Source organism: Bombina bombina, chromosome 9 (genome assembly GCF_027579735.1).
Source record: "Bombina bombina isolate aBomBom1 chromosome 9, aBomBom1.pri, whole genome shotgun sequence".
Lineage (NCBI taxonomy): Eukaryota > Metazoa > Chordata > Amphibia > Anura > Bombinatoridae > Bombina > Bombina bombina.
In genome coordinates this window covers 286,085,218-286,109,866 of record NC_069507.1, presented here as the reverse complement: position 1 = coordinate 286,109,866, position 24,649 = coordinate 286,085,218, and the positions used below count along the sequence as shown (strand labels likewise).

General features: G+C 42.3%; 1 protein-coding gene across 1 annotated transcript; it reads right to left on the bottom strand.

Moving 5' to 3' along the window:
* Positions 1-229: 229 nt before the first annotated feature.
* Positions 230-16,294, bottom strand: TPI1 (triosephosphate isomerase 1). The gene is made up of 7 exons (XM_053691830.1): positions 16,150-16,294; positions 8,729-8,852; positions 8,555-8,639; positions 8,328-8,460; positions 6,173-6,258; positions 1,294-1,381; positions 230-471 (listed from the first exon to the last, which is right to left on the bottom strand). The coding sequence occupies exons 1-7, from the start codon at positions 16,259-16,261 to the stop codon at positions 353-355; spliced, it is 747 nt and encodes a 248-aa protein (XP_053547805.1). The 5' UTR covers positions 16,262-16,294; the 3' UTR covers positions 230-352.
* Positions 16,295-24,649: the final 8,355 nt, after the last annotated feature.

The following is a 24,649-nucleotide window of genomic DNA, read 5'->3' as shown; positions in this document are numbered from 1 at the left end:
AATATGGTTCTTACCATCAGCAAACGTTACACAAATCTGACAAACCTCATTTGCGGCAGCTGCAAAGCCCCCTGTAGGAATAGCAACTACAATATCATTTAACCAATTGTATTCCCCAGACCTCTATTTAATAAAATATATAACCTGCAGCACTGGGGAAGTCACTAGGCCCCCAGGGTGAGTCTGAGCTTCAGGGGCATCATGCAGGGTAAACAAAGCTACAACAGAATGGTTTCAGATACTTTAATCTATCACAGCTCACAATAACACAGTTTGTACAGTATGGGCGACACTGGCAGCATCTCACGCTGCGGAGAAGAATCCAGGGCATACAGAGGGGTGTGGAATGTTGTTAGTGTTTGGCGTTTATGATGTCTATGAACTCTGCTTTCAGTGAAGCACCTCCGACTAGGAAGCCATCAATGTCTGGCTGAGATGCCAACTCTTTGCAGGTTCCTCCAGTGACTGAGCCTGTAAAGAGAGCAAATTAATAAGCCGATCACACAAGGGCCCTGGGCAGAAGGTAGCACAAGCCCACTGATAATGATTTACTAGGAGCAGTAACAGAGGACTAAGGTTTGACCAGGGACACAAAGTTACAGCTAAGGGGGCAAAGTCCATCACAAAGTTACAGAGTGCTGGAACCAACTAGTGCAGCTATAATACAACACGGCACTCGCATTATGTCCCATCACATCCCAAGTAGCCAAACAGATACGTGAGAGAATATAGCAAAAGCAGATTTATGCCCCAGACTTAGCATGAAACTGCTGTGCAGAACTACAAGAGAATAGTAACTACTCACTGTCATTGCAGCTCATTTAAACAGAGCTGATATGAAAAGTGCCAGGCTCTGAAGCTCCGCCTCCTTGCACTGGGTACACCAGAGCTCAGGTAATTCTGTTTGCATTACTTATTAATGAGGTGGCCAACTGTATAGTGCGATACAAAGCAGGAGCTGTACATTTGTTTGCTGCATTGTTATGTTTAGTGCTTTTTGTAAAACTAAAAACATGTAAAGCTCACATGATTTATAATACAGCTGTAAGAGTGCAGATGTCAGAAAACCTTAGCTCCAAGATGGTGGCACCAACTACAAGGAGGCGGAGCTTCAGTACCTGGCACCAAGTTAATAAAAAAAGGACAATTTGTAAAGAGCTGCAGGAACGGGATGAAAGAAGTTATTAGTTCCTATTCTTTTGTAGCCGTGGCCAGCAGGTTAATGTCCATTTAAGCTCACAGCTCTAGCTACAGCACAAAATCCCTTTAGCCCAGATAGCCAGAAATAGTTACCTCCATAAATTATTCTGGTTGATTTGGCCACCTCCTCAGATACATGCTTTTTTAGCCATTCGCGAAGCTTCAAATGAACCTCTTGAGCCTGAAAAAGAAAATAACTTAAAGCCCACAAAGCAACATGCAGACAGTGTAGTAAGTTCCTGACTGGGTGTATGGGCGTGAGGTAGACCACAAACCCACATGCAGACAGCGTAGTAAGTCCCTTACTGACTGGGTGTATGGGCGTGAGGTAGACAATAACAAACCCACATGCAGACAGCGTAGTAAGTTCCTGACTGGGTGTATGGGCGTGAGGTAAACAATAACAAACCCACATGCAGACAGCGTAGTAAGTTCCTCACTGACTGGGTGTATGGGCGTGAGGTAAACAATAACAAACCCACATGCAGACAGCGTAGTAAGTTCCTCACTGACTGGGTGTATGGGCGTGAGGTAAACAATAACAAACCCACATGCAGACAGCGTAGTAAGTTCCTCACTGACTGGGTGTATGGGCGTGAGGTAGACAATAACAAACCCACATGCAGACAGCGTAGTAAGTTCCTCACTGACTGGGTGTATGGGCGTGAGGTAGACAATAACAAACCCACATGCAGACAGCGTAGCAAGTTCCTCACTGACTGGGTGTATGGGCGTGAGGTAGACAATAACAAACCCACATGCAGACAGCGTAGCAAGTTCCTCACTGACTGGGTGTATGGGCGTGAGGTAAACAATAACAAACCCACATGCAGACAGCGTAGTAAGTTCCTCACTGACTGGGTGTATGGGCGTGAGGTAGACAATAACAAACCCACATGCAGACAGCGTAGTAAGTTCCTCACTGACTGGGTGTATGGGCGTGAGGTAAACAATAACAAACCCACATGCAGACAGCGTAGTAAGTTCCTCACTGACTGGGTGTATGGGCGTGAGGTAAACAATAACAAACCCACATGCAGACAGCGTAGTAAGTTCCTTACTGACTGGGTGTATGGGCGTGAGGTAGACAATAATAAACCCACATGCAGACAGCGTAGCAAGTTCCTCACTGACTGGGTGTATGGGCGCGAGGTAGACAAAGCAACATGCAGACAGCGTAGTAAGTTCCTCACTGACTGGGTGTATGGGCGTGAGGTAGACAATAATAAACCCACATGCAGACAGCGTAGCAAGTTCCTCACTGACTGGGTGTATGGGCGTGAGGTAGACAATAATAAACCCACATGCAGACAGCGTAGTAAGTTCCTCACTGACTGGGTGTATGGGCGTGAGGTAGACAATAACAAACCCACATGCAGACAGCGTAGTAAGTTCCTCACTGACTGGGTGTATGGGCGTGAGGTAAACAATAATAAACCCACATGCAGACAGCGTAGTAAGTTCCTCACTGACTGGGTGTATGGGCGTGAGGTAGACAATAACAAACCCACATGCAGACAGCGTAGCAAGTTCCTCACTGACTGGGTGTATGGGCATGAGGTAGACAAACCCACATGCAGACAGCGTAGTAAGTGCCTCACTGACTGGGTGTATGGGCGTGAGGTAAACAATAACAAACCCACATGCAGACAGCGTAGTAAGTTCCTCACTGACTGGGTGTATGGGCGTGAGGTAGACAATAACAAACCCACATGCAGACAGCGTAGTAAGTTCCTCACTGACTGGGTGTATGGGCGTGAGGTAGACAATAACAAACCCACATGCAGACAGCGTAGCAAGTTCCTCACTGACTGGGTGTATGGGCGTGAGGTAGACAATAACAAACCCACATGCAGACAGCGTAGTAAGTTCCTCACTGACTGGGTGTATGGGCGTGAGGTAAACAATAACAAACCCACATGCAGACAGCGTAGTAAGTTCCTCACTGACTGGGTGTATGGGCGTGAGGTAAACAATAACAAACCCACATGCAGACAGCGTAGTAAGTTCCTTACTGACTGGGTGTATGGGCGTGAGGTAGACAATAATAAACCCACATGCAGACAGCGTAGCAAGTTCCTCACTGACTGGGTGTATGGGCGCGAGGTAGACAAAGCAACATGCAGACAGCGTAGTAAGTTCCTCACTGACTGGGTGTATGGGCGTGAGGTAGACAATAATAAACCCACATGCAGACAGCGTAGCAAGTTCCTCACTGACTGGGTGTATGGGCGTGAGGTAGACAATAATAAACCCACATGCAGACAGCGTAGTAAGTTCCTCACTGACTGGGTGTATGGGCGTGAGGTAGACAATAACAAACCCACATGCAGACAGCGTAGTAAGTTCCTCACTGACTGGGTGTATGGGCGTGAGGTAAACAATAATAAACCCACATGCAGACAGCGTAGTAAGTTCCTCACTGACTGGGTGTATGGGCGTGAGGTAGACAATAACAAACCCACATGCAGACAGCGTAGCAAGTTCCTCACTGACTGGGTGTATGGGCGTGAGGTAGACAAACCCACATGCAGACAGCGTAGTAAGTGCCTCACTGACTGGGTGTATGGGCGTGAGGTAAACAATAACAAACCCACATGCAGACAGCGTAGTAAGTTCCTCACTGACTGGGTGTATGGGCGTGAGGTAGACAATAACAAACCCACATGCAGACAGCGTAGTAAGTTCCTCACTGACTGGGTGTATGGGCGTGAGGTAAACAATAACAAACCCACATGCAGACAGCGTAGTAAGTTCCTCACTGACTGGGTGTATGGGCGTGAGGTAGACAATAACAAACCCACATGCAGACAGCGTAGTAAGTTCCTCACTGACTATGGGCGTGAGGGCTGTGGCTTAATAGTGAACACAACTGCACTCTTCAAATAAAGTTACTGTATCCAAAAGCAGCAAGAGACAATATGATTAAAAAGGGACACAAAACAATATTTTTCAGGCTTCAGATAGAAGTAAATTGGAAAGTTAATTAAAATTGTTCTATTATCAAATTGGCTTCATTCACTTTATATCCTTTGCTGCAGGAGCAGCAATGCACTACTGAGTTAGTTAAGCACATCTAGCCAGCCAATCACAAACAAATGTGTCAAGGCACCAAAAACCAGCTAGCTCCCACTAGTGTAAGATATGTATGTATTTTTCAACAATGGATATCAAAAGAACAAAGTGCATTTGAAAATTAGTGAATTTAAAAAAGGGACAGTCTAGTCCCAAATAAACTGATTATTCAGATAGGGCATGTCATTTTAGACAACTTACCAATTTACTGTTATCACAAATTTAGCTTTATTTTCTTGTTATTCTTAGGTGAAAGCAAAACCTAAGAGGTTCATATGCCGATTTTAGACCTTGAAGGCCGCCTCTTATTTGAATACAGTTTTCACCACTAGAGGGTGTTAGTTCATGTGTCAGATAACACTGCTCACGTACGTGGAGTTACCTAGGAGTCAGCACTGATTGCCCCCTTATTTCAGTTCTTTTAACAGACTTGCATTTTAGCCGGTTTGCATAGGCTTAGATTCAAGGTAATCAGAGGTAGAACATAATAATTGTTGGTTGTGCAAAACTAGGGAATGGGTAATTAAGGGATTATCTACCTTTTAAAGAAATAAAAATGCTGGTGTAGACTGTACCTTTAACTGTATTAAAACAGGCTCTGAAAAACACATTTTAATTCTGCCTTTCCCATTCATTTATGGCCTTTCAGAAAATAAATCTAATGCCTTTTTACCTCCTCCCATCCAATTAAGAGTGCTACTGTGTTTTCATTTATATTCCCATAGTTAAGCGTGCATCTATTTATATTCCCATAGTTAAGCGTGCATCTATTTATATTCCCATAGTTAAGCTTTGGAGCAGAGCGTGCATCTATTTATATTCCCATAGTTAAGCGTGCATCTATTTATATTCCCATAGTTAAGCGTGCATCTATTTATATTCCCATAGTTAAGCTTTGGAGCAGAGCGTGCATCTATTTATATTCCCATAGTTAAGCGTGCATCTATTTATATTCCCATAGTTAAGCGTGCATCTATTTCTATTCCCATAGTAAAGCTTTGGAGCAGAGCGTGCATCTATTTATATTCCCATAGTTAAGCGTGCATCTATTTATATTCCCATAGTTAAGCGTGCATCTATTTATATTCCCACAGTTAAGCTTTGGAGCAGAGCGTGCATCTATTTATATTCCCACAGTTAAGCTTTGGAGCAGAGCGTGCATCTATTTATATTCCCACAGTTAAGCTTTGGAGCAGAGCGTGCATCTATTTATATTCCCACAGTTAAGCTTTGGAGCAGAGCGTGCATCTATTTATATTCCCATAGTTAAGCGTGCATCTATTTATATTCCCATAGTTAAGCGTGCATCCATTTATATTCCCATAGTTAAGCGTGCATCTATTTATATTCCCATAGTTAAGCGTGCATCTATTTATATTCCCATAGTTAAGCTTTGGTGCACAGCGTGCATCTATTTATATTCCCATAGTTAAAGGGACATGAAACCCACATTTTTTCTTTTATGATTCAGAAAGAGAATGCATTTTTAAACATCTTTCTAATTTACTTCTATTATCTAATTTGTTTTATTCTCTTGATATTCTTAGCTGAAAAGCATATCTAGATATGCTCAGGAGCTGCTGATTGGTTGCTGCACATGGAAGCCTCATGTGATTGGCTCACCCATGTGCATTTCTTTTTCTTCAAATAAGGATATCTAAAAAATGAAGCAAAAATAAATAATAGAAGTAAATTGTAATGTTGTTTAAATGTGTATGTTCTATCTGAATCATGAAAGAAAGATTTTGAGTTTAGTGGCCCTTTAAGCGTGCATCTATTTATATTCCCATAGTAAAGCTTTGGAGCAGAGCGTGCATCTATTTATATTCCCATAGTTAAGCTTTGGAGCAGAGCGTGCATCTATTTATATTCACAAACTGGTGCTGGGTGAACTTACCTGCTGAGGTGTGGCAGTTTTGCCTGTTCCAATGGCCCAGACTGGTTCATAGGCCAATACAACATGACTCCAGTCCTTAACGTTATCTGTGGGAAGGAGCAGACATATCACAACATTAAGGAACCTCTAGAGAAACATACTGCATCTCCCCTAGAACCCAGCAGCGCACGTTATATAGAAAGGATTAATGTATAGTCGTGACATCACAACACTAAGGAACCTCTAGAGAAACATACTGCATCTCCCCTAGAACCCAGCAGCGCACGTTATATAGAAAGGATTAATGTATAGTCGTGACATCACAACACTAAGGAACCTCTAGAGAGACATACTGCATCTCCCTTAGAACGCAGCAGCGCACGTTATATAGAAAGGATTAATGTATAGTCGTGACATCACAACATTAAGGAACCTCTAGAGAAACATACTGCATCTCCCCTAGAACCCAGCAGCGCACGTTATATAGAAAGGATTAATGTATAGTCGTGACATCACAACACTAAGGAACCTCTAGAGAGACATACTGCATCTCCCCTAGAACCCAGCAGCGCACGTTATATAGAAAGGATTAATGTATAGTCGTGACATCACAACACTAAGGAACCTCTAGAGAAACATACTGCATCTCCCTTAGAACGCAGCAGCGCACGTTATATAGAAAGGATTAATGTATAGTCGTGACATCACAACATTAAGGAACCTCTAGAGAAACATACTGCATCTCCCCTAGAACCCAGCAGCGCACGTTATATAGAAAGGATTAATGTATAGCCGTGACATCACAACACTAAGGAACCTCTAGAGAAACATACTGCATCTCCCTTAGAACGCAGCAGCGCACGTTATATAGAAAGGATTAATGTATAGCCGTGACATCACAACACTAAGGAACCTCTAGAGAGACATACTGCATCTCCCTTAGAACGCAGCAGCGCACGTTATATAGAAAGGATTAATGTATAGCCGTGACATCACAACACTAAGGAACCTCTAGAGAGACATACTGCATCTCCCTTAGAATGCAGCAGCGCACGTTATATAGAAAGGATTAATGTATAGCCGTGACATCACAACACTAAGGAACCTCTAGAGAAACATACTGCATCTCCCCTAGAACCCAGCAGCGCACGTTATATAGAAAGGATTAATGTATAGCCGTGACATCACAACACTAAGGAACCTCTAGAGAGACATACTGCATCTCCCCTAGAACCCAGCAGCGCACGTTATATAGAAAGGATTAATGTATAGTCGTGACATCACAACATTAAGGAACCTCTAGAGAAACATACTGCATCTCCCCTAGAACCCAGCAGCGCACGTTATATAGAAAGGATTAATGTATAGCCGTGACATCACAACACTAAGGAACCTCTAGAGAGACATACTGCATCTCCCCTAGAACCCAGCAGCGCACGTTATATAGAAAGGATTAATGTATAGTCGTGACATCACAACACTAAGGAACCTCTAGAGAAACATACTGCATCTCCCCTAGAACCCAGCAGCGCACGTTATATAGAAAGGATTAATGTATAGTCGTGACATCACAACATTAAGGAACCTCTAGAGAGACATACTGCATCTCCCTTAGAACGCAGCAGCGCACGTTATATAGAAAGGATTAATGTATAGCCGTGACATCACAGCATAAAAGCCTGAAGAATCCCAGAACATTAAGGACAGTCAAAGCAAACATTGTTATCGTTTAAAAAGAGACAATCCCTTTATTACCCATTCCCCAGTTGTGCATAACTGACACGTTATGTTAATATACTTTTTACCTATGATTACCTTGTATTTAAGCATCTTCTGACAGCCCCATGATCACATGACTTGCATTTAAGCAAATTAGTGTTGTGTTAGAATCCACGGGCGAGAGCTCAATGTTATCTATATGGCTCACATGAACTAGCACGCCCCTGTTGTGAAAAGCTAATAATAAACATGTGATCAAGGGGCTGTCTTTAGTGACTTAGAAACAGAAATTTAGAGGCTTAAAGGTTATAAAGTATATTAACAATGTTTTTGTGCAAAGCTGGGGAATGGGTAGTAAAGGCGTTATCTATCTTTTTAAACAATAACTTTGTCGACTGCCCTGAGCACTGAACTTGCAGGAATGATGGGGTGTTTAAGTACCAAGGCAACAACTCACCTGCAATGGCCTTTGTCTGCTCAAACACCACCTTCTCAGTGATACCGGCCTCCCGCTGGTCCAGCTTCTCCCCAATACACGCAATGACACCTAGCCCCTCAGACAGAGCGTGAGCAACCTTCTGACCAGTCAGCTGAGGAGATAATGCAACTGAAAGTCATACAGGGTGACACTAGACAGGTGAACATCTATGGGTGTAAGGAGAGTGTCACTGTATATAGCCTCACCTCATCTGACTCCCCAAACACATGGCGCCTCTCAGAGTGCCCCAGGATCACCCATGTGGCGCCACAATCCTTGATCATTGCTGGGCTGCAGGTATACATAAAAAAAACACAAGTTGTACTGATTGCACATCGTACAGTTCTGCACATACTGGCACTGTGCCAAGCCATATATACCTGATCTCGCCTGTGAACGCGCCCTTTGCCACTTTGTAACAGTTCTGTGCAGATACTGCAAATTTTGCATCCAACTTCTGGCGTGCAAAGTCCAGATATATAGAGGGGGCTGCACAGACCACATCTGGGGAGATTAAGAAAAAAAAAAAAAAAAAGTGAAATCCCAATACCAAACTATTTCTGCACATGGCAAAACTGTTCCTATTTTTAGAAAATCAATTTATTTTAAACTCATTCTAAAGGTCACAAGTCATAACCTTCACACAGCCAAGAAGAGCCCACAGAAAGGTTGTTTCTATATTTAGAGCCCCACTGTGATTGAGACACTATCCTCCGATAAAGGTCACTTGATAGACTGCCCTCCACCTGTGCCCACCACTTCAGGGGGTGTGAGCAGGGACAACATGCCCATGGGACTAGCACTGCAGTGTACGTGTGCCTGAGCACAGACTGCCTGCAATGCATTCTGGGACTTTGAGTTCTGATTCATTCTGCAAGGGACACTGGAAGTTGTGGGCACAGGCAGAAGGTATTGGCACAGCAGAGACATTAAGACGGAACTAAATCAGGCTTCCTCTTAACCCCCCTGCATAGCTACCCCTGCCCATCCCCCACACAGACCCATGCCCATTAACTAATTCTAGAAGGATTCTGGGCACTGCTGTACCCACAAGTCTTAAAGCTGCCAGTTGCCCTAAACATGCAGGCGCGTGTATTATCTACAATCCCAAATGCTATACATAAAGCAGAGTGTGGCAGAGGGGAAGACATAAGATAATGCCTAACTGTACCCCCTGGGGGTGTTATAGGGAGATATGGGGACATGAGACTGAGGCAGTGATTAGGAATGATGCTCAAACACTAAGCAAAGAGTGGGTGACACGGAGCAACATTTTGGTGGGCAGAAGCGAGTTATGTGGGGTGAATGACTGACGTGTGTTTTGTGGTGCATAAAGCTGTCTACAAAGCTAAATAAGGCTTCAATAACCCAGGTCACACCAGCTCCCCACCTCTGCTCCTATGACACCCCCCCCCCCCCCCATTAGCCCAGGTCACACCTGCTCCCCTATTAATATAACAGCACTCCCCCTAAGCCAAACCTACCCCTCTCTGCCTATAACAGCCCCCCACCCAATACCCCAGGTCAAACCTGTCCCCATACCTATAACACCCCCTCCCTACAGCTACCACCCCCCGGGTCACCCCCTCCCTACAGCTACCACCCCCCCGGGTCACCCCCTCCCTACAGCTACCACCCCCCCGGGTCACCCCCTCCCTACAGCTACCACCCCCCCGGGTCACCCCCTCCCTACAGATAACACCCCGGGTCACATATATATATATATATATATATATATATATATATATATATATATATATATATATATATATATATATATATATATATATATATATATATATATATATATATATATATATATATATATATATATATATATATATATATATATATATATATATATATATATATATATATATATATATATATATATATATATATATATATATATATATATATATATATATATATATATATATATATATATATATATATATATATATATATATATATATATATATATATATATATATATATATATATATATATATAACACCCCGGGTCACACCTCCCTATATATATATATATATATATATATATATATATATATATAACACCCCGGGTCACACCTCCATATATATATATATATATAACACCCCGGGTCACACCTCCCTATATATATATATATATATATATATAACACCCCGGGTCACACCTCTATATATATATATATATATATATATATATATATATATATAACACCCCGGGTCACACCTCCCTATATATATATATATATATATATATATATATATATATATATATATATAACACCCCGGGTCACACCTCCCTATATATATATATATATATATATATATATATAACACCCCGGGTCACACCTCCCTATATATATATATATATATATATATATATATATATATAACACCCCGGGTCACACCTCCCTATATATATATATATATATATATATATATATATATATATATATATATATATATATATATATATATAACACCCCGGGTCACACCTCCCTATATATATATATATATATATATATATATATATATATATATATATATATATATATATATATATATATATATATATATATATATATATATATATATATATATATATATATATATATATATATATAACACCCCGGGTCACACCTCCCTATATATATATATATATATATATATATATATATATATATATATATATAACACCCCGGGTCACACCTCCCTATATATATATATATATATATATATATATATATATATATATATATATATATATAACACCCCGGGTCACACCTCCCTATATATATATATATATATATATATATATATATATATATATATATATATATATATATATATATATATATATATATATATATATATATATATATATATATATATATATATATATATATATATATATATATATATATATATATATATATCACCCCGGGTCACACCTCCCTATATATATATATATATATATATATATATATATATATATAACACCCCGGGTCACACCTCCCTATATATATATATATATAACACCCCGGGTCACACCTCTATATATATATATATATATATATATAACACCCCGGGTCACACCTCCCTATATATATATATATATATATATATAACACCCCGGGTCACACCTCCCTATATATATATATATATATATATATATATATATAACACCCCGGGTCACACCTCCCTATATATATATATATATATATATATATATATATATATATATATATCACCCCGGGTCACACCTCCCTATATATATATATATATATATATATATATATATATAACACCCCGGGTCACACCTCCATATATATATATATATATAACACCCCGGGTCACACCTCCCTATATATATATATATATATATATAACACCCCGGGTCACACCTCTATATATATATATATATATATATATATATATATATATATATATATATATAACACCCCGGGTCACACCTCCCTATATATATATATATATATATATATATATATATATATATATATATAACACCCCGGGTCACACCTCCCTATATATATATATATATATATATATATATATATATATATATATATATATATATATATATATATATATATATAACACCCCGGGTCACACCTCCCTCTATATATATATATATATATATATATATATATATATATATATATATATATATATATATATATATATATATATATATATATATATATATATATATATATATATATATATATATATATATATATATATATATATATCACCCCGGGTCACACCTCCCTATATATATATATATATATATATATATATATATATATAACACCCCGGGTCACACCTCCCTATATATATATATATATAACACCCCGGGTCACACCTCTATATATATATATATATATATAACACCCCGGGTCACACCTCCCTATATATATATATATATATATATATAACACCCCGGGTCACACCTCCCTATATATATATATATATATATATATATATATAACACCCCGGGTCACACCTCCCTATATATATATATATATATATATATATATATATATATATATATATCACCCCGGGTCACACCTCCCTATATATATATAACACCCCGGGTCACACCTCCCTATATATATATATAACACCCCGGGTCACACCTCCCTATATATATATATATAACACCCCGGGTCACACCTCCCTATATATATATAACACCCCGGGTCACACCTCCCTATATATATATATATATATATATATATATATATATATATATATATATATATATATATATATATATATATATATATATATATATATATATATATATATATATATATATATATATATATATATATATATATATATATATATATATATATAACACCCCGGGTCACACCTCCCTATATATATATATATATATATATATATATATATATATATATATATATATATATAACACCCCGGGTCACACCTCCCTATATATATATATATATATATATATATATATATATATATATATATATATATATATATATATATATATAACACCCCGGGTCACACCTCCCTATATATATATATATATATATATATATATATATATATATATATATATATATATATATATATATATATATATATATATATATATAACACCCCGGGTCACACCTCCCTATATATATATATATATATAACACCCCGGGTCACACCTCCCTATATATATATATATATATATATATATATATATATATATATATATATATATATATATATATATATATATATATATATATATATATATATATATATATATATATATATATATATATATATATATATATATATATATATATATATATATATATATATATATATATATATATATATATATATATATATATATATATATATATATATATATATATATATATATATATATATATATATATATATATATATATATATATATATATATATATATATATATATATATAACACCCCGGGTCACACCTCCCTATATATATATATATATATAACACCCCGGGTCACACCTCTATATATATATATAACACCCCGGGTCACACCTCCCTATATATATATATATATATAACACCCCGGGTCACACCTCTATATATATATATATATAACACCCCGGGTCACACCTCCCTATATATATATATATATATATATATATAACACCCCGGGTCACACCTCCCTATATATATATATATATATATATATATATATATATATATATCACCCCGGGTCACACCTCCCTATATATATATATCACCCCGGGTCACACCTCCCTATATATATAACACCCCGGGTCACACCTCCCTATATATATATATAACACCCCGGGTCACACCTCCCTATATATATATATATAACACCCCGGGTCACACCTCCCTATATATATATAACACCCCGGGTCACACCTCCCTATATATATATATATAACACCCCGGGTCACACCTCCCTATATATATATAACACCCCGGGTCACACCTCCCTATATATATAACACCCCGGGTCACACCTCTATATATATATATATATATAACACCCCGGGTCACATACATATATATATATATATATATATATATATATATATATATATATATATCACCCCGGGTCACACCTCATATATACATATAACACCCCGGGTCACACCTCCCTATATATATATATATATATAACACCCCGGGTCACACCTCCCTATATATATATATATATATATATATATATATATATATATATAACACCCCGGGTCACACCTCCCTATATATATATATATATAACACCCCGGGTCACACCTCCCTATATATATATATATATAACACCCCGGGTCACACCTCCCTATATATATATATATATATATAACACCCCGGGTCACAACTCCCTATATACATATAACACCCTGGGTCACACCTCCCTACAGATAGCACCCCGGGTCACACCTCCCTACAGATAGCACCCCGGGTCACCCCCTCCCTACAGATAACACCCCGTGTCACACCACCCTACAGATAACACCCCGGGTCACACCTCCCTACAGATAACACCCCGGGTCACACCACCCTACAGATAGCACCCCGGGTCACACCTCCCTACAGATAACACCCCGGGTCACACCTCCCTGTCTATAATACCCCGGGTCACACCTCCCTACAGATAGCACCCCGGGTCACCCCCTCCCTACAGATAACACCCCGGGTCACACCTCCCTACAGATAACACCCCGGGTCACACCACCCTACAGATAACACCCCGGGTCACACCTCCCTACAGATAACACCCCGGGTCACACCTCCCTACAGATAGCACCCCGGGTCACACCTCCCTACAGATAACACCCCGGGTCACACCACCCTACAGACAACACCCCGGGTCACACCACCCTACAGACAACACCCCGGGTCACACCACCCTACAGACAACACCCCGGGTCACACCACCCTACAGACAACACCCCGGGTCACACCACCCTACAGACAACACCCCGGGTCACACCTCTCTACAGATAACACCCCGGGTCACACCTCCCTACAGACAACACCCCGGGTCACACCACCCTACAGACAACACCCCGGGTCTCACCTCCCTACAGATAACACCCCGGGTCACACCTCCCTACAGATAACACCCCGGGTCACACCACCCTACAGATAGCACCCCGGGTCACACCTCCCTACAGATAACACCCCGGGTCACACCTCCCTGTCTATAATACCCCGGGTCACACCTCCCTACAGATAGCACCCCGGGTCACCCCCTCCCTACAGATAACACCCCGGGTCACACCTCCCTACAGATAACACCCCGGGTCACACCACCCTACAGATAACACCCCGGGTCACACCTCCCTACAGATAACACCCCGGGTCACACCTCCCTACAGATAGCACCCCGGGTCACACCTCCCTACAGACAACACCCCGGGTCACACCACCCTACAGACAACACCCCGGGTCACACCACCCTACAGACAACACCCCGGGTCACACCACCCTACAGACAACACCCCGGGTCACACCACCCTACAGACAACACCCCGGGTCACACCACCCTACAGACAACACCCCGGGTCACACCTCTCTACAGATAACACCCCGGGTCACACCTCCCTACAGACAACACCCCGGGTCACACCACCCTACAGACAACACCCCGGGTCACACCACCCTACAGACAACACCCCGGGTCACACCTCCCTACAGACAACACCCCGGGTCTCACCTCCCTACAGATAACACCCCGGGTCTCACCTCCCTACAGATAACACCCCGGGTCACACCACCCTACAGACAACACCCCGGGTCACACCACCCTACAGACAACACCCCGGGTCTCACCTCCCTACAGATAACACCCCGGGTCACACCACCCTACAGACAACACCCCGGGTCACACCTCCCTACAGATAACACCCCGGGTCACACCTCCCTACAGATAACACCCCGGGTCACACCTCCCTACAGATAACACCCCGGGTCACACCTCTCTACAGATAACACCCCGGGTCACACCTCTCTACAGATAACACCCCGGGTCACACCTCCCTACAGATAACACCCCGGGTCACACCTCCCTACAGATAACACCCCGGGTCACACCTCCCTACAGATAACACCCCGGGTCTCACCTCTCTACAGATAACACCCCGGGTCACACCTCTCTACAGATAGCACCCCGGGTCACACCTCCCTACAGATAACACCCCGGGTCACACCTCCCTACAGATAACACCCCGGGTCACACCTCTCTACATATAACACCCCGGGTCTCACCTGTGTCGGCGCTCACGTTGCCCCCGTTCAGGGCGGATATCAGCTCCCCCAGAGACTTCTTGTCCCCGTTCATCTTCCAGTTACCCCCAACAAAGAACTTGCGTGCGGCCATGGTTAGCGGGAGTGAGAGAGGCGCGTGTCCGTGAGCTGTACGATACGCAAAGTGACAGCTGTGAGCGCGTGTACAGCCCTATATATAGCTATGCACAGGACACGCCCACCTCTGCGCGTCACAACATCCGCATCCGCACACCCACAGTCCCCCGCGCCATATTTGCTGTGGGCACCTGCCAGGTTGTCGGGGGGTGGGGCTATAAATGTATGTGGCTCACCTTCCCCGTTATTCTGCGGCTGAAATCACGTGACACCCAGATAATCACTCCTTGTACTGTGCTGATCAGTTCCAGGCCTGTGATAGCGGTTACAAGATGTTATGGTCTGGGGTCTCACAAAGGAATATACCTGAGTAGGGTTACAGGACAATAGGTCTGGGGTCTCACATAGGAATATACCTGACTAGGGTTATAGGACAATAGGTCTGGGGTTTCACATAGGAATATACCTTACTAGGGTTACAGGGCAATAGGTCTGGGGTCTCACATAGGAATATACCTGACTAGGGTTACAAGACAATAAGTCTGGGGTCTCACATAGGAATATACCTGACTAGGGTTACAGGATGTTATGGTCTGGGGTCTCACATAGGATTATACCTGACTAGGGTTACAGGATGTTATGGTCTGGGGTCTCACATAGGAATATACCTGACTAGGGTTACAGGATGTTATGGTCTGGGGTCTCACATAGGAATATACCTGACTAGGGTTACAGGATGTTATGGTCTGGGGTCTCACATAGGATTATACCTGACTAGGGTTACAGGATGTTATGGTCTCGGGTCTCACATAGGAATGTACCTGACTAGGGTTACAGGATGTCATGGTCTGGGGTCTCACATATGATTATACCTGACTAGGGTTACAGGAGGTTATGGTCTGGGGTCTCACATAGGAATATACCTGACTAGGGTTACAGGAGGTTTTGGTCTGGGGTCTCACATAGGAATATACCTGACTAGGGTTACAGGATGTTATGGTCTGGGGTCTCACATAGGAATATACCTGACTAGGGTTACAGGAGGTTATGGTCTGGGGTCTCACATAGGAATATACCTGACTAGGGTTACAGGGCAATAGGTCTGGGGTCTCACATAGGATTATACCCGACTAGGGTTACAGGGCAATAGGTCTGGGGTCTCACATAGGAATATACCTGACTAGGGTTACATGGCAATAGGTCTGGGGTCTCACATAGGAATATACCTGACTAGGGTTACAGGGCAATAGGTCTGGGGTCTCACAAAGGATTATACCTGACTAGGGTTACAGGATGTTATGGTCTGGGGTCTCACATAGGAATATACCTGACTAGGGTTACAGGGCAATAGGTCTGGGGTCTCACAAAGGATTATACCTGACTAGGGTTACAGGATGTTATGGTCTGGGGTCTCACATAGGAATATACCTGACTAGGGTTACAGGATGTCATGGTCTGGGGTCTCACATATGATTATACCTGACTAGGGTTACAGGAGGTTATGGTCTGGGGTCTCACATAGGAATATACCTGACTAGGGTTACAGGAGGTTTTGGTCTGGGGTCTCACATAGGAATATACCTGACTAGGGTTACAGGATGTTATGGTCTGGGGTCTCACATAGGAATATACCTGACTAGGGTTACAGGAGGTTATGGTCTGGGGTCTCACATAGGAATATACCTGACTAGGGTTACAGGGCAATAGGTCTGGGGTCTCACATAGGATTATACCCGACTAGGGTTACAGGGCAATAGGTCTGGGGTCTCACATAGGAATATACCTGACTAGGGTTACATGGCAATAGGTCTGGGGTCTCACATAGGAATATACCTGACTAGGGTTACAGGGCAATAGGTCTGGGGTCTCACATAGGAATATACCTGACTAGGGTTACAGGGCAATAGGTCTGGGGTCTCACAAAGGATTATACCTGACTAGGGTTACAGGATGTTATGGTCTGGGGTCTCACATAGGAATATACCTGACTAGGGTTACAGGATGTTATGGTCTGGGGTCTCACATAGGAACATACCTGACTAGGGTTACAGGGCAATAGGTCTGGGGTCTCACATAGGAATATACCTGACTAGGGTTACAGGACAATAGGTCTGGGGTCTCACATAGGAATATACCTGACTAGGGTTACAGGGCAATAGGTCTGGGGTCTCACATAGGAATATACCTGACTAGGGTTACAGAACAATAGGTCTGGGGTCTCAGGAATATAACTGACTAGGGTTACAGGATGTTATGGTCTGGGGTCTCACATAGGAATATACCTGACTAGGGTTACAGGATGTCATGGCCTGGGGTCTCACATAGGAATATACCTGACTAGGGTTACAGGGCAATAGGTATGGGGTCTCACATAGGAATATACCTGACTAGGGTTACAGGACAATAGGTCTGGGGTCTCACATAGGAATATACCTGACTAGGGTTACAGGATATTATGGTCTGGGGTCTCACATAGGATTATACCTGACTAGGGTTACAGGATATTATGGTCTGGGGTCTCACATAGGAATATACCTGACTAGGGTTACAGGGCAATAGGTCTGGGGATCTCACATAGGATTATACCTGACAAGGGTTACAGGACAATAGGTCTGGGGTCTCACATAGGAATATACCTGACTAGGGTTACAGGACAATAGGTCTGGGGTCTCACATAGGAATATACCTGACTAGGGTTACAGGATATTATGGTCTGGGGTCTCACATAGGATTATACCTGACTAGGGTTACCGGATATTATGGTCTGGGGTCTCACATAGGAATATACCTGACTAGGGTTACAGGGCAATAGGTCTGGGGATCTCACATAGGATTATACCTGACAAGGGTTACAGGACAATAGGTCTGGGGTCTCACATAGGAATATACCTGACTAGGGTTACAGGACAATAGGTCTGGGGTCTCACATAGGAATATACCTGACTAGGGTTACAGGATATTATGGTCTGGGGTCTCACATAGGATTATACCTGACTAGGGTTACCGGATATTATGGTCTGGGGTCTCACATAGGAATATACCTGACTAGGGTTACAGGGCAATAGGTCTGGGGATCTCACATAGGATTATACCTGACTAGGGTTACAGGACAATAGGTCTGGGGTCTCACATAGGAATATACCTGACTAGGGTTACAGGACAATAGGTCTGTGGTCTCACATAGGATTATACCTGACTAGGGTTACAGGATATTATGGTCTGGGGTCTCACATAGGAATATACCTGACTAGGGTTACAGGATGTTATGGTCTGGGGTCTCACATAGGAATATACCTGACTAGGGTTACAGGGCAATAGGTCTGGGGATCTCACATAGGATTATACCTGACTAGGGTTACAGGACAATAGGTCTGGGGTCTCACATAGGAATATACCTGACTAGGGTTACAGGATATTATGGTCTGGGGTCTCACATAGGAATATACCTGACTAGGGTTACAGGATATTATGGTCTGGGGTCTCACATAGGAATATACCTGACTAGGGTTACAGGGCAATAGGTCTGGGGATCTCACATAGGGATATACCTGACTAGGGTTACAGGACAATAGGTCTGGGGTCTCACATAGGAATATACCTGACTAGGGTTACAGGACAATAGGTCTGGGGTCTCACATAGGATTATACCTGACTAGGGTTACAGGATATTATGGTCTGGGGTCTCACATAGGAATATACCTGACTAGGGTTACAGGATATTATGGTCTGGGGTCTCACATAGGAATATACCTGACTAGGGTTACAGGATATTATGGTCTGGGGTCTCACATAGGAATATACCTGACTAGGGTTACAGGACAATAGGTCTGGGGATCTCACATAGGAATATACCTGACTAGGGTTACAGGACAATAGGTCTGGGGTCTCACATAGGATTATACCTGACTAGGGTTACAGGATATTATGGTCTGGGGTCTCACATAGGAATATACCTGACTAGGGTTACAGGATGTTATGGTCTGGGGTCTCACATAGGAATATACCTGACTAGGGTTACAGGGCAATAGGTCTGGGGATCTCACATAGGATTATACCTGACTAGGGTTACAGGACAATAGGTCTGGGGTCTCACATAGGAATATACCTGACTAGGGTTACAGGACAATAGGTCTGGGGTCTCACATACAAATATACCTGACTAGGGTTACAGGGCAATAGGTATGGGGTCTCACATAGGAATATACCTGACTAGGGTTACAGGGCAATAGGTATGGGGTCTCACATGGGAATATACCTGACTAGGGTTACAGGATGTTATGGTCTGGGGTCTCACATAGGATTATACCTGACTAGGTTTACAGGACAATAGTTCTGGGGTCTCACATAGGAATATACCTGACTAGGGTTACTGGATGTTATGGTCTGGGGTCTCACATAGAAAACATAATTTATGGTTACCTGATAAATTTATTTCTCTTGTGGTGTATCCAGTCCACGGATCATCCATTATTTGTGGGATATTCTCATTCCAAACAGGAAGTTGCAAGAGGACACCCACAGCAGAGCTGTCTATATAGCTCCTCCCCTAACTGCCATATCCAGTCATTCGACCGAAAACAAACAGAGAAAGGAGAAACCATAGGGTGCAGTGGTGACTGTAGTTTAAAAATAAATAAAAAACACCTGCTTTAAAATGACAGGGCGGGCCGTGGACTGGATACACCACAAGAGAAATAAATTTATCAGGTAAGCATAAATTATGTTTTCTCTTGTAAGGTGTATCCAGTCCACGGATCATCCATTACTTGTGGGATACCAATACCAAAGCTAAAGTACACGGATGAAGGGAGGGACAAGGCAGGTACTTAAACGGAAGGTACCACTGCCTGTAAAACCTTTCTCCCAAAAATAGCCTCCGAAGAAGCAAAAGTATCAAATTTGTAGAATTTTGAAAAAGTATGAAGCGAAGACCAAGTCGCCGCCTTGCAAATCTGTTCAACAGAAGCCTCATTTTTAAAGGCCCATGTGGAAGCCACAGCTCTAGTAGAATGAGCTGTAATCCTTTCTGGAGGCTGGTGGCCAGCAGTCTCATAGGCTAAGCGGATTATGCTTCTTAGCCAAAAAGAAAGAGAGGTTGCCAAAGCCTTTTGACCTCTCCTCTGTCCAGAGTAGACAACAAACAAAGCAGATGTTTGACAAAAATCTTTAGTAGCTTGTAAATAAAACTTTAAAGCACGAACCACGTCCAGATTGTGTAATAGGCGTTCCTGCTTTGAAGAAGGATTAGGACACAAAGACGGAACAACAATCTCTTGATTGATATTCTTATTAGATACCACCTTAGGTAAAAACCCAGGTTTGGTACGCAGAACTACCTTATCTGCATGGAAGATCAGATAAGGAGAATCACATTGTAAGGCAGATAACTCGGAAACTCTACGAGCCGAGGAAATAGCTACCAAAAAAAGAACTTTAAGAACCAAATTTAAGCTCCAAGGTGGAGCAACAGGTTTAAACACAGGCTTGATTCTAACTAAAGCCTGACAAAATGCCTGAACGTCTGGGACATCCGCCAGACGCTTGTGCAAAAGAATAGATAGTGCAGAAATCTGTCCCTTTAAGGAACTAGCTGACAATTCTTTCTCCAATCCTTCTTGGAGAAAAGATAATATCCTGGGAATCCTGACCTTTCTCCATGAGTAGCCCTTGGATTCACACCAATAAAAATATTTACGCCATATCTTATGATAGATTTTCCTGGTGACAGGCTTTCGTGCCTGAATTAAAGTATCAATGATTGACTCGGAGAAACCACGCTTTGATGAAATCAAGCGTTCAATCTCCAGGCAGTCAGCCTCAGAGAAATTAGATTTGGATGGTTGAAAGGACCCTGAAGTAGAAGGTCCTGTCTCAGCGGCAGAGTCCATGGTGGAAAAGATGACATGTCCACCAGATCTGCATACCAAGTCCTGCGTGGCCACGCAGGCGCTATCAAGATCACCGATGCTCTCTCCTGCTTGATTTTGGCAATCAGACGAGGGAGCAGAGGAAACGGTGGAAACACATAAGCCAGGTTGAAGGACCAAGGCACTGCTAGAGCATCTATCAGCGTTGCCTTGGGGTCCCTGGACCTGGATCCGTAACAAGGAAGCTTGGCGTTCTGGCGAGACGCCATGAGATCCAGTTCTGGTTTGCCCCAACGATGAACCAATTGTGCAAACACCTCCGGATGGAGTTCCCACTCCCCCGGATGAAAAGTCTGTTGACTTAGAAAATCCGCCTCCCAGTTCTCTACACCTGGGATATGGATAGCTGATAGGTGGCAAGAGTGAATCTCTGCCCAGCGAATTATCTTTGAGACTTCTAGCATCGCTAGGGAACTCCTTGTTCCCCCTTGATGGTTGATGTAAGCCACAGTCGTGATGTTGTCCGACTGAAATCTGATGAACCTCATTGTTGCTAGCTGAGGCCAAGCCTGAAGAGCATTGAATATCGCTCTTAGTTCCAGAATGTTTATTGGAAGGAGCGACTCCTCCTGAGTCCATGATCCCTGAGCCTTCAGGGAGTTCCAGACTGCACCCCAACCTAGAAGGCTGGCATCTGTCGTTAAAATTGTCCAATCTGGCCTGCGAAAGGTCATACCTTTGGACAGATGGACCCGAGATAGCCACCAGAGAAGAGAATCCCTGGTCTCTTGATCCAGATTTAGTAGAGGGGACAAATCTGTGTAATCCCCATTCCACTGACTGAGCATGCAGAGTTGCAGCGGTCTGAGATGTAGGCGTGCAAACGGCACTATGTCCATTGCCGCTACCATTAAGCCGATTACTTCCATGCACTGAGCCACCGAAGAGCGAGGAATGGAATAAAGAACACAGCAGGAATTTAGAAGTTTTGATAACCTGGACTCCGTCAGGTAAATTTTAATTTCTACAGAATCTATCAGAGTCCCTAGGAAGGAAACTCTTGTGAGGGGGGATAGAGAACTCTTTTCCTCGTTCACCTTCCACCCATGCGACCTCAGAAATGCCAACACTATGTCCGTATGAGACTTGGCAATTTGGAAGTTTGACGCCTGAATCAGGATGTCGTCTAAATAAGGGGCCACTGCTATGCCCCGCGGCCTTAGGACCGCCAGAAGCGACCCCAGAACCTTCGTAAAATTTTTTGGGGCTGTAGCTAACCCAAAGGGAAGAGCTACAAACTGGTAATGCCTGTCTAGGAAGGCAAACCTGAGAAACCGATGATGATCTTTGTGTATCGGAATGTGAAGATAAGCATCCTTTAAATCCACTGTAGTCATGTATTGACCCTCGTGGATCATAGGTAGGATGGTACGAATAGTCTCCATCTTGAATGATGGAACTCTGAGGAATTTGTTTAAGATCTTTAGATCCAAAATTGGTCTGAAGGTTCCCTCTTTTTTGGGAACTACAAACAGATTTGAGTAAAATCCCTGTCCCTGTTCCTCCTTTGGAACTGGATGGATCACTCCCATAACTAGGAGGTCTTGTACACAGTGTAAGAATGCCTCTCTCTTTATCTGGTTTGCAGATAATTGTGAAAGGTGAAATCTCCCTTTTGGGGGGGAAGCCTTGAAGTCCAGAAGATATCCCTGGGGTATAATTTCCAACGCCCAGGGATCCTGGACATCTCTTGCCCACGCCTGGGAGAAGAGCGAAAGTCTGCCCCCTACTAGATCCGTTACCGGATAGGGGGCCGTTCCTTCATGCTGTCTTAGAGGCAGCAGCAGGCTTTTTGGCCTGCTTACCCTTGTTCCAGGTCTGGTTAGGTCTCCAGACCGTCTTGGACTGAGCAAAAGTTCCCTCTTGTTTTGTATTAGAGGAAGTTGATGCCTCACTTGCCTTGAAGTTTTGAAAGGCACGAAAATTAGATTGTTTGGCCCTTGACTTGGACCTATCCTGAGGAAGGGCATGACCTTTTCCTCCAGGGATATCAGCAATAATCTCCTTCAAACCAGGCCCGAATAGGGTCTGCCCCTTGAAGGGAATGTTAAGCAGCTTAGACTTTGAAGTAACGTCAGCTGACCATGATTTGAGCCATAGCGCTCTGCGCGCCTGGATAGCAAAACCAGAATTCTTAGCCGTTAGTTTTGTCAAATGAACAATGGCATCAGAAACAAAAGAATTGGCTAGCTTAAGTGCTCTGAGCTTGTCAAGTATGTCATCCAATGGAGTCGCTACCTGTAAAGCCTCTTTCAGAGACTCAAACCAGAACGCTGCAGCAGCAGTGACAGGAGCAATGCATGCAAGGGGCTGTAGGATAAAACCTTGTTGAATAAACATTTTCTTAAGGTAACCCTCTAACTTTTTATCCATTGGATCTAAGAAAGCACAACTGTCCTCGACAGGGATAGTAGTACGCTTTGCTAGAGTAGAAACTGCTCCCTCCACCTTAGGAACTGTCTGCCATAAGTCCCGTG